At 40.9% G+C, this 13267-nt stretch overlaps 1 protein-coding gene across 8 annotated transcripts in view; it reads left to right on the top strand.

Annotated features, from left to right (window-relative positions):
- Positions 1-13267, top strand: part of TMEM241 (transmembrane protein 241) — an 82882-nt gene that overhangs the window by 31373 nt on the left and 38242 nt on the right. For all 8 annotated transcript variants that reach the window (XR_008597417.1, XR_008597418.1, XM_054984904.1 and 5 more), the window contains exons 5-10: positions 1432-1509; positions 4685-4710; positions 7725-7776; positions 9549-9597; positions 10128-10173; positions 11965-12000. Coding sequence is in view for 6 of the 8 variants with exons in the window: in XM_054984904.1 (XP_054840879.1) it covers positions 1432-1509; positions 4685-4710; positions 7725-7776; positions 9549-9597; positions 10128-10173; positions 11965-12000 (287 nt within the window). In the remaining 2 variants the exon portion in view is untranslated. The remainder of the gene's footprint in view (positions 1-1431; positions 1510-4684; positions 4711-7724; positions 7777-9548; positions 9598-10127; positions 10174-11964; positions 12001-13267) is intronic.

The following is a 13267-nucleotide window of genomic DNA, read 5'->3' as shown; positions in this document are numbered from 1 at the left end:
TACACAGGGTGGCATCTTCTGCTAGCCCCTTAGATAATTTGCTCATCTCTGGGTCTAGTGGAAAGCCCAGAAGAATAAATACAATACATGAATTACTGTGCCATTTATAGTTCTTAATCTCCAGTAGTAGAGCTTTTCTTCTTCTTTTTTTCTATAGAAAAGCAGACTGTAATTAAATATGTTTTATAGATGGTCATGTTTCAGTTTTAAGAGATTATGTAAATTGTATTTCATTTTAAATCAAGGGTTTTTTTTAATCAGAGACACTTTCCCTACCCAATGTTGCAATTTTTGTCCTATTTTTCTTTCATTTCTATGACATGTTGAATCTGCTTTAAATCTACTTTAAATCTGCTTAGCACTACTAATAGCTTGTAGTGGAAAAGCTAAGCAGAATCTGATGCTAGATTAAAGCAGTAAGTCTATGACCACTTATTTGGGAATAAGTCCTATTAAACTGAGGGGACTAAGCATGTGTAGTGCATATTTATTTGGTAATGTTGCTTAATAACAGAAACTTGATTAGAAGAACTAGTAATGTTCATAGAAGGCTGCTAGGGAGGAGCCACTCAGAGTCTGCCCTTTAATGCTACGTTGTTTTACTGCCCACTTTACTTATCTGTTGCTGCTGCTCCAGTGTTAGAACCGTCGTGTCAGCATACCGTGCTGTATTGGTGCAACATCTTCTGCCAGGCGGTAGTGCTAGTTAGCCCAGTGCATTTAGTCACCCGGGTGCAGCTTTTTGCATCCAGTCCTGCACACTTTGGTTCAGCAAGCTATAATGTGTGTGGCCTGTAATGTATTGCTGTTACACATACTAGGAAAAATTGTGGGGATTTATCATTATATTAATAAAAGATAACTTGTGCAACTTTTGTGTTTTAGAGTGCTATTATATTCAAGTGTGTTATGTAAGAATGCTCAATTTTAGGTCAAAATTGGGCCATTCTAATCAGTAGTAGCTGGATTTCACAATGGTTGGAAATATACATTCTAAGAAGTGTAGTATATTTTTATTTCTGATGGTAAAACATTATCTCTGTGTAGGGACTGCCCAGAAAACTGGTTTTATTTTAAAATTACAATATTGAAAAAGGATTCCAGTGTTTCAAACAGGAGGATAAATAACTTCATAAACTTTGCAATTCCAGTATGTGCTTTAATGTTAATCTATGTCACCTTGATTGTGCTTCTAGGGATAACTGTAAGTACTTGTGTTTCTGTGACAGATTGCATACTTTGCTCATCAACAAATTTCATGACTCCTCTCCAATCCTGTGATGGCTATTGATAAGATAAATAGAATCAACTTCTATGGTGTGTTTAGAAATACCTGCTTTCTAGTATTAGCACACAAAAGATAAGTAAGTGCAGCATCCTTTAGAAAATATGCAATGCTAATGTTCTTGGTCACATTTTCTTCCCTGGCAGCCAATTCCTATTTTTCTTACTTTACACAATGCTGCAGAAGTTATTACCTGTGGAATCGAGAAGTTTGTGCAGAAAGAGGTACAGTGAATCTAATTTTCTAGAATGTAAGCAGCAGCCTATGAAAAAGTCTATGCTTTCCTAGCTTACTAAATAATCCATTTTCTGGATTATTTTCTGTCTTCCTTATTTTGAAAAAGTATTTTTGATTATTAATTCTGTAGAAAGGAAGTTTCAATAAAACGTTAAGTACTGTTACAAGAATGGGGTTTGTTTGGCATATGTGGAGGTCCTGTCCTATGTGCTTGGCCTCTGATCACTGTGGCTGAATTTGACCTGTATGAGTGGTAATTGCAGGCAAGTGCTAAGTGAGGGGGAGGAGAGCGGGGAGGGGGCACGGTGACAAGAAACACACGGACACAGTGCTGGAGGTAAAGAGGCCACAACTTTATTGAGATTACAGCTCAGGGAACAAAGGCGCGCATAGGGCACAGATCCGAGCATCGGTTGACCTGCCTGCCAAGCCAATGACCCACATGCCCCCCTCAGACCCCTGCTGAGAGGGGGGCATGGGATGACAGTCAGTGGGATGCCACGGGCCAAGTGCTGAGGGGCGGGGACCACCCATCCGACCAGGGGCCCACACCGGATGTGCCTGGGCAGAGTCACCTGGCCCCCGGACACTCCCCGCCCCTCCACAACATGGCAGCTGCCATACCGCTTCCCCGCTCACCTCCCCCCACATTGCCCGCAACTCAGGCCCCCAGATGAGTCTGTGAGCCGTTATTTCTTGGTTGTGCTTCTTCAGGACTGTGGTTATTCTCCCTCAGTGTGCCTTAATGGCAGGGCCAAGCAGCTATTGAGACTGGAAGAGGCACTCCCCCCTCTTATCTGGTGGAGATGTGTGTGGGAGAAGGTGGCATAGTGTGTTTGACTGGAAAAGTAGAGTTAGAGAGAGATAGGGGAGTAAACAGGTATTATTAAGGGATGAGCTGAAGCCCCTGGTGGGCACAGGCTCTCTCGCATGACTTCTGATGTGGGGTAGGAGATCTGTAATGATGCCTCTGTGCCTCTGGGCATTTACTCTCTCTCTCTCTCTCTCTCTCTCTCTCTCTCTCTCTCTCTCTCTCTCTCTCTCTATATATATATATATATATATATATATATATATATATATATATATATATATAAAGCAACTACTACAAAGATATGAGGAAAGACCTCAATTATTTCTTTTTCCAAGGGAACCAGTTACAGGAAGTGATGTCTCCTGAAACCTCTCAACACTCATAGAGGGGAAAGAGGGGTTAAGTACTCTGACCCACCTATGTGCAATTGCCATGAATATGGTGTCCACATGTAGAGGAGGTGTTCATATTGTACACCTAAGCTAAGATCTTCCTCACAAGTCCGGCTCTCTGTCCCACACCCTGGTGAGAGGCATTCCACAGATGAAGTGCTACTGCTGAAAAAGCCTTGTCTCTGGTCATCTCTGAAGGCTGAGGCACAGAGGGTAAGACTTTTTCAGTAGTAGCGCTACATCTGTGGAATGTCCTTCTCCTTGAGGCTCACCTGGCTCTTAACCTTTCCTTCAAGAACCAGACCATTTTTTTCTTTTTTTCAGGCTTTTAATTAAGGGGTTGGTCTTTTAACATTTTATAGTCTGTTTTTTTACCCTGAGAGTTGTTTTATGAAACTTTTAAAAAGCTGTTCAGTGTTTTATGCCATTTTAATGCTGTGGCTAGGTTTTCTAATTCTGGGCATTTACTTATTAACGACTTCTATTGTGCTGTTTTTTATTATATTTTATTTTGTAAACCACCTCAAGCAGGTTCTCTAGAAGGCAGCATAGACATTTTCTAAACAAATAGATCTGTAGGCTCCCTTTCTATGATCTGGAACTTTCCAAGTTCTTTTCAGTTGTTACAATTTTGGCATTCCTAACTTGCATACTAGGAGAGCACACTATACATGATCCTTGAGATAGTGTGTTTACCATTTTGTGTAAATAGGGAACATATGTATTTTCAGCATTTATTTATTTATTTATTGAACTTATATACCACCTCTCTACCATATTTAGTGCTTGAGTCATTTTACAGCATCGATATAAAAACACTATTAAAATAATATAAATACAAACATTAAAATTGGTAATACAATATTAAAATAGGAATACATACATTAAATGAACATGCATGTGGATTTATGTGTACCAAACCTTAAAAATATGTGGTATTCATACAAAATGGTGAACAGGTATATCAAGAGGACTGTGTGTAGTTACCAAGATTTTGGTTCCCTGTGATGAACGTGGGCAATCTTAGCTCTCGTGAAAAGACCTATCATATATGCAGCATCACTTAACTGAAGGTCAAGCTAGAGTCTACTAGACAATATGCTGGAGATTTTTTTGATTGGAAAGTGGCATCTGCAGGGGTCCTCCTGACTCAGGTTGAGACTATAATAACAACAACAACAACAACATTCGATTTATATACTGCCCTTCAGGACAATTTAATGCCCACTCAGAGTGGTTTACAAAGTGTTATTATTACCCCACAACAATCACCCTGTGAGGTGGGTGGGGCTGAGAGAGCTCCAGAGAACGGTGACTCGCCCAAGGTCACCCAGCTGGCTTCGTGGAGGAGTGGGGAATCAAACCCGGCTCTCCAGATTAGAGTCCTGTGCTCTTAACCACTACACCAAACTGGCTTTCACCAAACTATGACATTCAGGAAGATTTAACTTTCCCCACATGATGTTTTCTTGACTTCAGACAGCCTCTCAGAGCTGCTGTTTGCCCCACTGAGGGAAACATAGATTGTGTAATGCTGCTTGTATGATTCCCACAATGGGGCACATAGCAGCTGCAAGGAGGGGGTTATATGTCAGAAAAATGCTATAAGGAGGGGGTTATCTCCTCCTTCCAATCTCAACTGCCATTACAGATAAAAACTACTTTAGAATTCCGTTCATGGTTTTTGACTAGTTTGGCCCTGAGAAGTTGTTTGGCTATTCCCTGAGAGAATGAAAGCAGGAAAGGTGTAGGATTTTAAAAATTTGGCTTTCCATCGAAGCTGTTTCAAGGTGAGTTCTATTTTTCTACTTGTATCACAATAATAGAAGACTTGTTTGGAACATTGTTGGTAATCTAGTATAAATGTATGTGTAATAATTTAGTTTCTTTTCAGTTCATTCTGTTTATCCTTCTAGCCTTTTTATTACAATTTATTTGTTTCTCCTTTTTTTGCAGCAAATTTCTCTGCTAAAAATTTGTAGGTAAGTTTCTCAACATAAATGTGTATGCTTAAGGAATCTTGGTGGGAGTCTGGCGTCCTATCATGGCATTAACTGAACAATGGGTTTCCAATGAAAAGCTTGGGAATGTCAGGCTGACTAGAAACATTATTGTTCCAACAGGTTGTGTGGAGATGAGTCGTTTAATGAGATTCTTGTTTCTGACCATTATAGTAAATTTTCAGAAAGTTGGATTTGTGGATATTTGAATAAGTGATGTTTGAATAATGAAAGGCTGGTCCTTATGGAAAGGCAAGTGAAAAGAGCTTCTGGGAAAGGTGATTGAGCAGGCGGCGGTGGAACAGATACTGGGTTTTCTGAATGATGTCTTGGCCCTAGATCCCTTTCAGTCCGGGTTCCGGCCAGGACATGGGACGGAGACGCTGCTGGTCGCCCTCATGGATGACCTTCGCAGACATCTGGACCGAGGTGGTTCAGCGCTGCTGATAATGGATTTGTCAGCAGCGTTTGACACAGTCGATTACGATCTTCTGACTCACCGCCTCGCCGATGTGGGGATATGAGGGACTGCCTTACAGTGGCTTGTCTTTTTTCTCCACAGTCGGGGACAGAGGGTGGCGCTTGGGGAGAAATTGTCACCCCGTCATCCATTGGTGTGCGGGGTCCTGCAGCGGGCAATACTCTCCCCTTTACTGTTTAACATCTACATGCGCCCCCTGGCCCAGTTGGTGCGAAGTTTCGGGCTTGGGTGTCATCAATATGCAGATGACACCCAGCTGTATCTGATGATGGACGGCCGGCCCAGCTTGGCCCCAGACATCGTGGAACATGCATTTGCAGCCGTGACTGATTGGTTGAAACAGAGTCGACTGAAACTGAACCCAACAAAGATGGAAGTCCTGTACTTGAGCCATGGAGGACTGGATTTGGGACTCCGGCTCCCAGCCCTCTATGGGGCACAGCTTGTGCCAGTTCCAAGGGTTAAGAGCCTCGGGATGATCCTAGATGCCTTCCTGAAAATGGAGGCACAGGTCACAGTGGTTGTCAGGTCTTCTTTTTTCCACCTGTGGCAGACCAGGCAACTTGTCCCTTACATGTCTACCTGTGACTTAACTACAGTGATCCAGGCAACGGTCATCTCTAGGTTAGATTACTGTAACTCGCTCTACGTGGGCTTACCCTTGAGCCTGACTCGAAGATTACAGCTGGTGCAAAATGCAGTGGTGTGCATCATTATGAAAGCACCAAATAGGGTGCATATTACACCAATATTGCACGAGCTGCATTGGTTGCCAGTGGAGTATTGGATCAGGTTCAAGGTCTTGGTATTGACCTATAAGGCCCTGTGCAGACTGGGGCCAGCATACCTGAGGGACCGTCTCTCCCCGTATATTCCCCAGAGGACCCTCTGATCAGGAGGAAAGAAATCGTTATCAGTCCCTGGCTCCAAGGAGGCCTGTCTGGCCTCGACTAGAGCCAGAGCTTTCTCAGTCCTGGCTCCTACCTGGTGGAACGCTCTGTCTACCGAGACCAGGGCCTGGCAGGATCTACTATCCGCCGGGCCTGTAAGACAGAGTTGTTCCGCCAGGCTTATGGCTGAGGCCGGGCCTCAGCTGGCTGGAGGATACAACATCTACCCCCCTCCCTATGAGAACTGCCCACCACTGTTCTTAAACTGCTGCTATGTTCAACTGTACTGTTGCACTATTTATTATTAACTGTATTGCCACTATCAAGAAAAAGAGTGCTGCTATTTTTATATTTTTTCTATGATGCTTTTAAATGTTTTATATGGAATGTTTTAAATGTTCTTAATGCTGTTATCCACCCTGAGCCTGCTCGCGGGGAGGGCAGAATACAAATACAATAAAATAAATAAAATAAATAAAATGGAATGGCTCTTGTCTACCTTTCTCTTCTGCCAGAATATTTATACTCTGCTGAAACACAGGAAGACAGTGTAAGCAAAATGCACGGGAGGGGGGGCGGCGGCCTGAAGCTTGCCCTTCCCACAATAAAACTGGACAGAATCTTTGCCCATTCTACCCATTGGCTGTCAGCAAAAGAGGGTGGCAGGGAAACTTACAATGCAATCCTATGAAGAGTTACACCAGTCTAAGCCCATTGAAGTCAATGGGCTTAGACTGGAGTAACTCTCCATAGGATTGCACTGTTAGTATGATTCCCCATTCTAAGTTGCCCCTTCCTCCCTCTTCTGCTGACAAATTGATGGTGGAATGGGAAGATGTTTCATCCAGTTTCACTGTGTGAAGGACAAGTTAGAGACAATCTGTTCTGCTTATTCCCTTTACAAGTTTTTTCTGTAGGATCTAACCAGCATTCCTGTTCTTAATTTTTTTTTTAAAAAATCACTTAAATGGAGAATTTAAAAGATGTTGTCAAATGGCCTTTCCCTCCCAGATATACAATGCTATGAGAAGCAATATTTGTATACAACATGACCAAATAGAAAATAAGATTTTAAATTCTGTGTGTGAAGCTGAGAATCTGAGGGTTTTTTTTAAACAATCCAGCCTTTATTTGAGACCTTAACGTTTATGTAAGAAGCTGTTTTCAGAACCAAATGAAAATAAAGGCACTGTGCAGTGTGGGAGAGCCATCCAGTGTCTTCTTACTTGCCCTCACACACAATGCCTCTTTGGCTTCTGTGACACAAACACCTAGTGAATGTATGTGCTAGGCATGCTTTCCTGACCCAATTTCACATCCTGGCATTAAAAGAGTTTAGTAAGTATGCTTCTCAGCTCTGAAAAAAATGGCAGCATTGGGAAGGAATGGATCTGTTGTCATAGAAAGGAAAACAACAAAAGCAGATGGGTGTCTTGTAAGAAAGTAAGGCAAGGTTAATAATGTGCGTCTTGTGCAAGTCTTTGCCGAGGGAGCATTTCAGTAATGTGGCTGCCTCTTATGTCTTTTAACCTTGAACATTATCTGGCAGCATGTGGAAATGTATCATTCCTCTGAGAATACATGGCTCTGAATTGCATTCATGTGGTATTTCTTTTTCTGCTCAGAGTGCTGATCCTTCTGGTAGCAGCAGGATGCCTTCCTTTCTGTGACCCACAGGTAGGTAGGTTATTTCAGAATAAACTCTAACCTTACTATGCAAAGACCCATTCATATGTCAAGCCTTTGAAAGTAAGCTTGCAGTTGTAGCCTGGTGAAATTTACCATATGGTGTGGAACATGTCTTTCCCCTTGATCATGGTTGTCTATTGACAGCAGTGGCGCCAGGGTTTTCGGCCTGCAGCTGCGCGTGCGCGCGTACACGCATGCATGCACGCACGCACTCACCGGCCTGCGTGATGATGTTACATGTGATGTCATCACGGGCTCGTGCATGCCGCCGGTCTGATTGCTGCGGTGGGTGGCTGGGACGGCACACAGGTGGCCTCCCAGCTCTCTGATCGGTTGCCCTGTGCTGCCGCAGATGCCTGCCCATGGCTGTTGTGCCCAGCCGGGGGCGTGTGCTGGCAGCGGCGGCGCAGGGCGGGAGGGCTAGGAGGCTGCAGCTCCGTGGTGCATGCTTCCGCCCCCCGCACCTCCTCCCACGCCCCCTCTGGCACCCCACGCCCTGAGGCCACCGCCTACGTGGCCTCAATGGGCACGCCGACCCTGCCTATTGAGAAGGAAAAATTGAGGGAAGCAATGAGCTGAACACAAAATCCAGGAGAGTACCTCACCCTGTGTTTATTAAAATGAAGTCAGTGGTGAAATGCTTCCTCGCAGAGGCAACTATAAAACATGCATGTACGGAGCGATTAAGAACAATTTAAAAGACAGTGAGCATGTTTGGAAATAAAACAATTTTTTCACCTTATATTTTAAACTCCTTGTTTCTGAATCACTGTCCATCTGAAATAAACAGGAGTCTTGTGTATCATCTTAAAACACTAACAACAATTTTATTCCTGTGTAAGCTTTTCATGGACTGCAGCCCACTTCTTCAAATGATATGAATCATAGTAGCTAAAGCAGTGAGCTCTAGTAGTTCATGAAAGGGTATCCTAGAAATAATTTCTTTGTCTTTAAGGTGCCACAAAACTCCTGTTTATTTTTGCTGCTGCAAAATAAAATGGCTATGCCTCTGGAATGATGTCTTTATGAAGACTATTAGAGTTGAAAAGCCCAGGAGAATGTTTTTGCAGCTCAAACAGATTGGGCATGTTTCAAGAAACTTCCCTAGATCCTCTTGAAGTGCCTCTCCTCTGCTGTGCAGTGCCCAATCCTGTCAGTGTTTACTCAAGTAATGGAAGGAGAAGGTTAATAGTCACAATGAAACCTGTTCAATGACAGTGGTGCTGGTGCCGCCCTGCCCCTAGCTGTCTTACCCATAACAGGCCTTTCATATGTTGGCTCTGTACCGTTCCGCTTCCCATTTAGCTGTTCTAAAATGGCAATTGGTTTCTACATAAATAGTTACATATACATGTGCCTTCTGTTTTTCTTTTTCTTGGTGATATTTGAAAGGCTGGTAATAACACTTGGCATTTAGACATGAGTGTTCAAATAATTTTTCACATTGTCTTATAACTTTTCTTCAATTGCGGCCCTGTAGCACATTTACAGCCAGTGTGTTTAGAGGTTAGAGCACAGGACTAGGACTGGAAGTGGGGATTCAGGTTTAAATTCTGCTCAGTCTTGGGCTGATATAGCATCACCAACTCAAGATACAAGATACACTATCAAGATAATAAATTTAATTGAAACTTACATAAATGTGTAAGCCTTTGTCATGGATTTTTTTTGTGAAATAGTCTTCACTGCTACAACTAGATTTTAATCCAATTTATGAGGGAACAGCTTATCTTTCTGTATATTGCTGTTTTCCTTTGCAGTTTGATGCAGATGGCTATTTCTGGGCTGTCACCCATTTGCTGTGTGTTGGTAAGTTTCTAATAAATCACACGGGATAAAATGAAGATTCCAGGCAAATGTGCCTACTGTGCAATGCTCTTTCCTTTTGGTAGGGTTTGAGTTGTGGTTGCCAGTGTTTTGTCCCACAGTACAATGGCCAACAAATTATATAAGCAGAGACTGTTTGTGTTGCATTTACTTAGAAGCTTTATTATGTGTTTTCTGTAGAGGCATATGAATGGATCCAACTTTGAACTGAATAACATTAAGAAAATGGAAGGGAAAACAAATATAGGCAGATCAGAACTCTCAACAGATTAAAATAGATCAGAGCAGCAGAGGCTGAGAACAAGAAAAGGAGATTTTGATCTATAAATGCAAAATACCATTTTGTACTCTGATTAAAAAAATAATCTGATGGCATCTGTATATACTGCAGAATATTTTTTAAACTTTTGCAAAAGAAAGTAAAAAAATTCAAACTGATATCCATTTTAATTCTTCTGTATCTTTACCATGATATGATTTATGATGCATGTTTCATGTCATTTGATTCACAGGGGCTTACAAAGTATTTCACAAATTGTGGAGACCTAGTTCTCTAAGGTGATCTATTTTTTTCTGTATTTTAGGGGATTTTTATGAAGAGGGAAAGGTTTGTTATTGCAGAGTAAGAGCATAGTAGAAAACAAGTACCAACTCATGTAATTAAAAAAAGGCTACAAAATATATATAAATACAAAGACATTGAGCCATAGTTGTGTGGAGAGTCAAAACCAAATTAAAAATGTTTTTCTTCACATACAAGTTTGTTGTTGTACCTGTATATAGTTTAGGCTTTCTCCCTCCTTAGCTCCATCCTATCTTTTTAGCTTAAAGAAATAGAAATTGTGTCAAAGAGAAGCCAGAGGAAATTTATTTATGGGCCATTCGTTAGCACTAACAGAGTAACTTGTGATGAATAAGAAATCAGCATAATGTTACAGACAGTTACCCAACAAAAACTTAGTCTCAAAATATTGTTCTCTGAGAATGCCTTCATTAGCTTGGTTGGATAAGAATTGAACAATGGAATTCTCTATATCTACTAGTTTCTCTTCAGATCATATAATACAGACACATTTCACATACGTGATTACCAAGGGAAATGAAGTGTGTGTTTGCTTTGTGTTAGATATGTACTGTCCATGGTGTGAATGCAGGCATAAATCAATATGAATCAGAGACAGAAAAATACAAATTACAGGTGGAGGGCCTGCAAGGACTCATGGGGGAGGAAAATATGCTTCCTCCTCTGGCACCTGTTTTGCTCCATTTTCCCCCTCCCTTCCTGACTGACTGTACTTCTCACCCTCACCTATTCACCCCCCCCCACCTTCCTGCTTGTCCTGCCTCATCTTCCCTCTTTTCCCCTTCACATTCGCGTCTTTCAATTTCATAATGAGATAAATGAAATGTCAGTGCCAATGTGAAGTAGAATTTCAGGGGAGGTAAAGGAAAAACTGTCAAAATTGGGCCACAGACGATACTATTTTTCTACCCTATATACTGAAATAAATAAAGCATGGAGATTATTTTAAAGGACAGATTATTTTAAAGAGCAGAGAAAAAAATCTATCCTTTTGTTTAAAGTTTGGATGTCATAGTTCATAGATCCAGCAATTCCTATTCACTGCAGTATAGAAAACCCAGGAAGCATAAACCAAGCTGGTTCCAGACAGTCCTTGTGGCTGGCAGGGATCCACCAGGGCAGCATGCTTTTCATGTGCAGTCAATCACAGTGAGTGTGGGTGTTTCCTGTGAGAAAAGTAATATCTCTACCGGTACTGTTCTAACGATGACAGGAGGCTGTTGTCTGGGTGCTGCTGTGTTGATCCCTGATTATATTTCAGAACTCTGGGGTTAAAATCTCAGTTTACCAATCAAGTCCAGTTCATTGGTTCAAACAAATATGACTTTGAAATCCTGGGTGTCTTGCATTTGATCTACTATCAAATGTTTTGCTTGGATCCTGTGGAGCTTTCTGCTAATAGCCCTCACCTTTGCCAGGAGAAGTGTGACATGCCCACTGGAATGCTTTTTCACTGGAATGAAATTCCATAGTTAGCAGAAAAGCTCTGTAGACTGAGGTGTATCTTTGGTCTTCTGGAAAGAAGGAAAAATGGAAACATCCAGTTGAAAATGAAAATTAAACTGCAGTTGATCAAATCTGTCACCTGGAGAAATTCGTGAAAGTAGTCCTTGGCAGAAAATGCTGCCATTAGTTTCCCCCCCTTTTAAGAGAACAATGCTAAGCAGATCTGCTGAGAATCCTACTCAGGACTATTCTATGTGGTTTACTCTCAGGAAAGCCTTCTTGGGATTACACTGTAAATAATGAATTTTGTTTCTCTTTAGTGACTCAGAGCAACAGTATATAAACTATGCATCCAGGTAATGCTTGTATCTTTTTCCCTCCTGTATATTTTAATTAAGAAGCATGAAGGTAGCCAGACCAATTGATGGTAAAAGAAAGATTGGGATATGTTAAATATGTAACAATTATAATTATACATGACATAACAATTTTACTCAAACATATAGGTATATAGTCCTCACTTGATGGCTGGGACAAGCTGGACCTTGTCAGATCTTGGAAGCAAAGTAGGGTCAGCCTTGGTTAGTAATTGGATGAGAGACCTCCAAAAATACCAGTGTGTCTATGCATAGAAAGGCAATGGCAAACCACCTCTGTTAGTCTCTTGCTTTGAAAACCCCAGCAAGGATTGCCATAAGTCAGCTATGCCTTGACACCACTCTCTACTATCATAGATTATACAATCAAGCTCCAGGAAACATTGATTATACTATAACCTTTTATTTTAAAACAATTTTATTGGATGGGTTGACATACAATTCATTCATATCTTACAAATACATTTCCCCCTTTGTCCCTAAATGCATCCCAACCCCTCCCCTCCCCCCTTTTCTGTGCAGACTCCCGACAGCACTACGGTCCCGTATTTTCTTATCACTTGTTCTATATTACTTTTCCTTTATCCCTACTAACTAGAGGTAAAATCCTAACTTACCATTACTTAATACAATTATGTAACTATTAATAAGCTATTAAAAAGCCATCAGAACATATTTCTTTTGCTCATATACATTTCTTCAAACCATTCATTTATGATTCCCATTTTTTTATCTAAATACATTTAGCTTAATATTTTCCCAAATAGCACTATAGATTAAAATTAACAATTTAACCTTTCTCTTAGTTTCTTCTACAGTTATATGTAAATTTGCTTAGTATCAATTTGCATAGTTAACTTTCCATTACATTTCCCAATTTTTCCATTTGTCTTAATTTGCTAATTTCTTCATTTAGCTCACAACATTTCATTTGCATCATACATCCCAATTCTACAAATAGACAAACAATAAAAAAACTATTAACCTTCCTCTTAATTCCTTCTACCGTTTTATATATAAATTTATTTAGTATCAATTACCTAGTTAACTATACATTACATTTCCCTTATTCACTTTATCCTAATTTACTAATTCTTCAATTGACTTTTAACCTTAAAAACCCCATACATCCCACTTCTAAGAAATGAAAAATAAACTCTTCAGACTTTAAACTGTGGCCTTAGTCTTTTAAGTAACTCCCACTTAGAGCTTGATTCTTGTATTCATATTACTTTTCTCGGCTTTC

This window comes from Eublepharis macularius, chromosome 7 (genome assembly GCF_028583425.1).
Source record: "Eublepharis macularius isolate TG4126 chromosome 7, MPM_Emac_v1.0, whole genome shotgun sequence".
In the NCBI taxonomy this organism is placed as follows: domain Eukaryota; kingdom Metazoa; phylum Chordata; class Lepidosauria; order Squamata; family Eublepharidae; genus Eublepharis; species Eublepharis macularius.
Note: the sequence above shows the minus strand (reverse complement) of the source record. Positions and strands in the feature narration are given on the sequence as shown.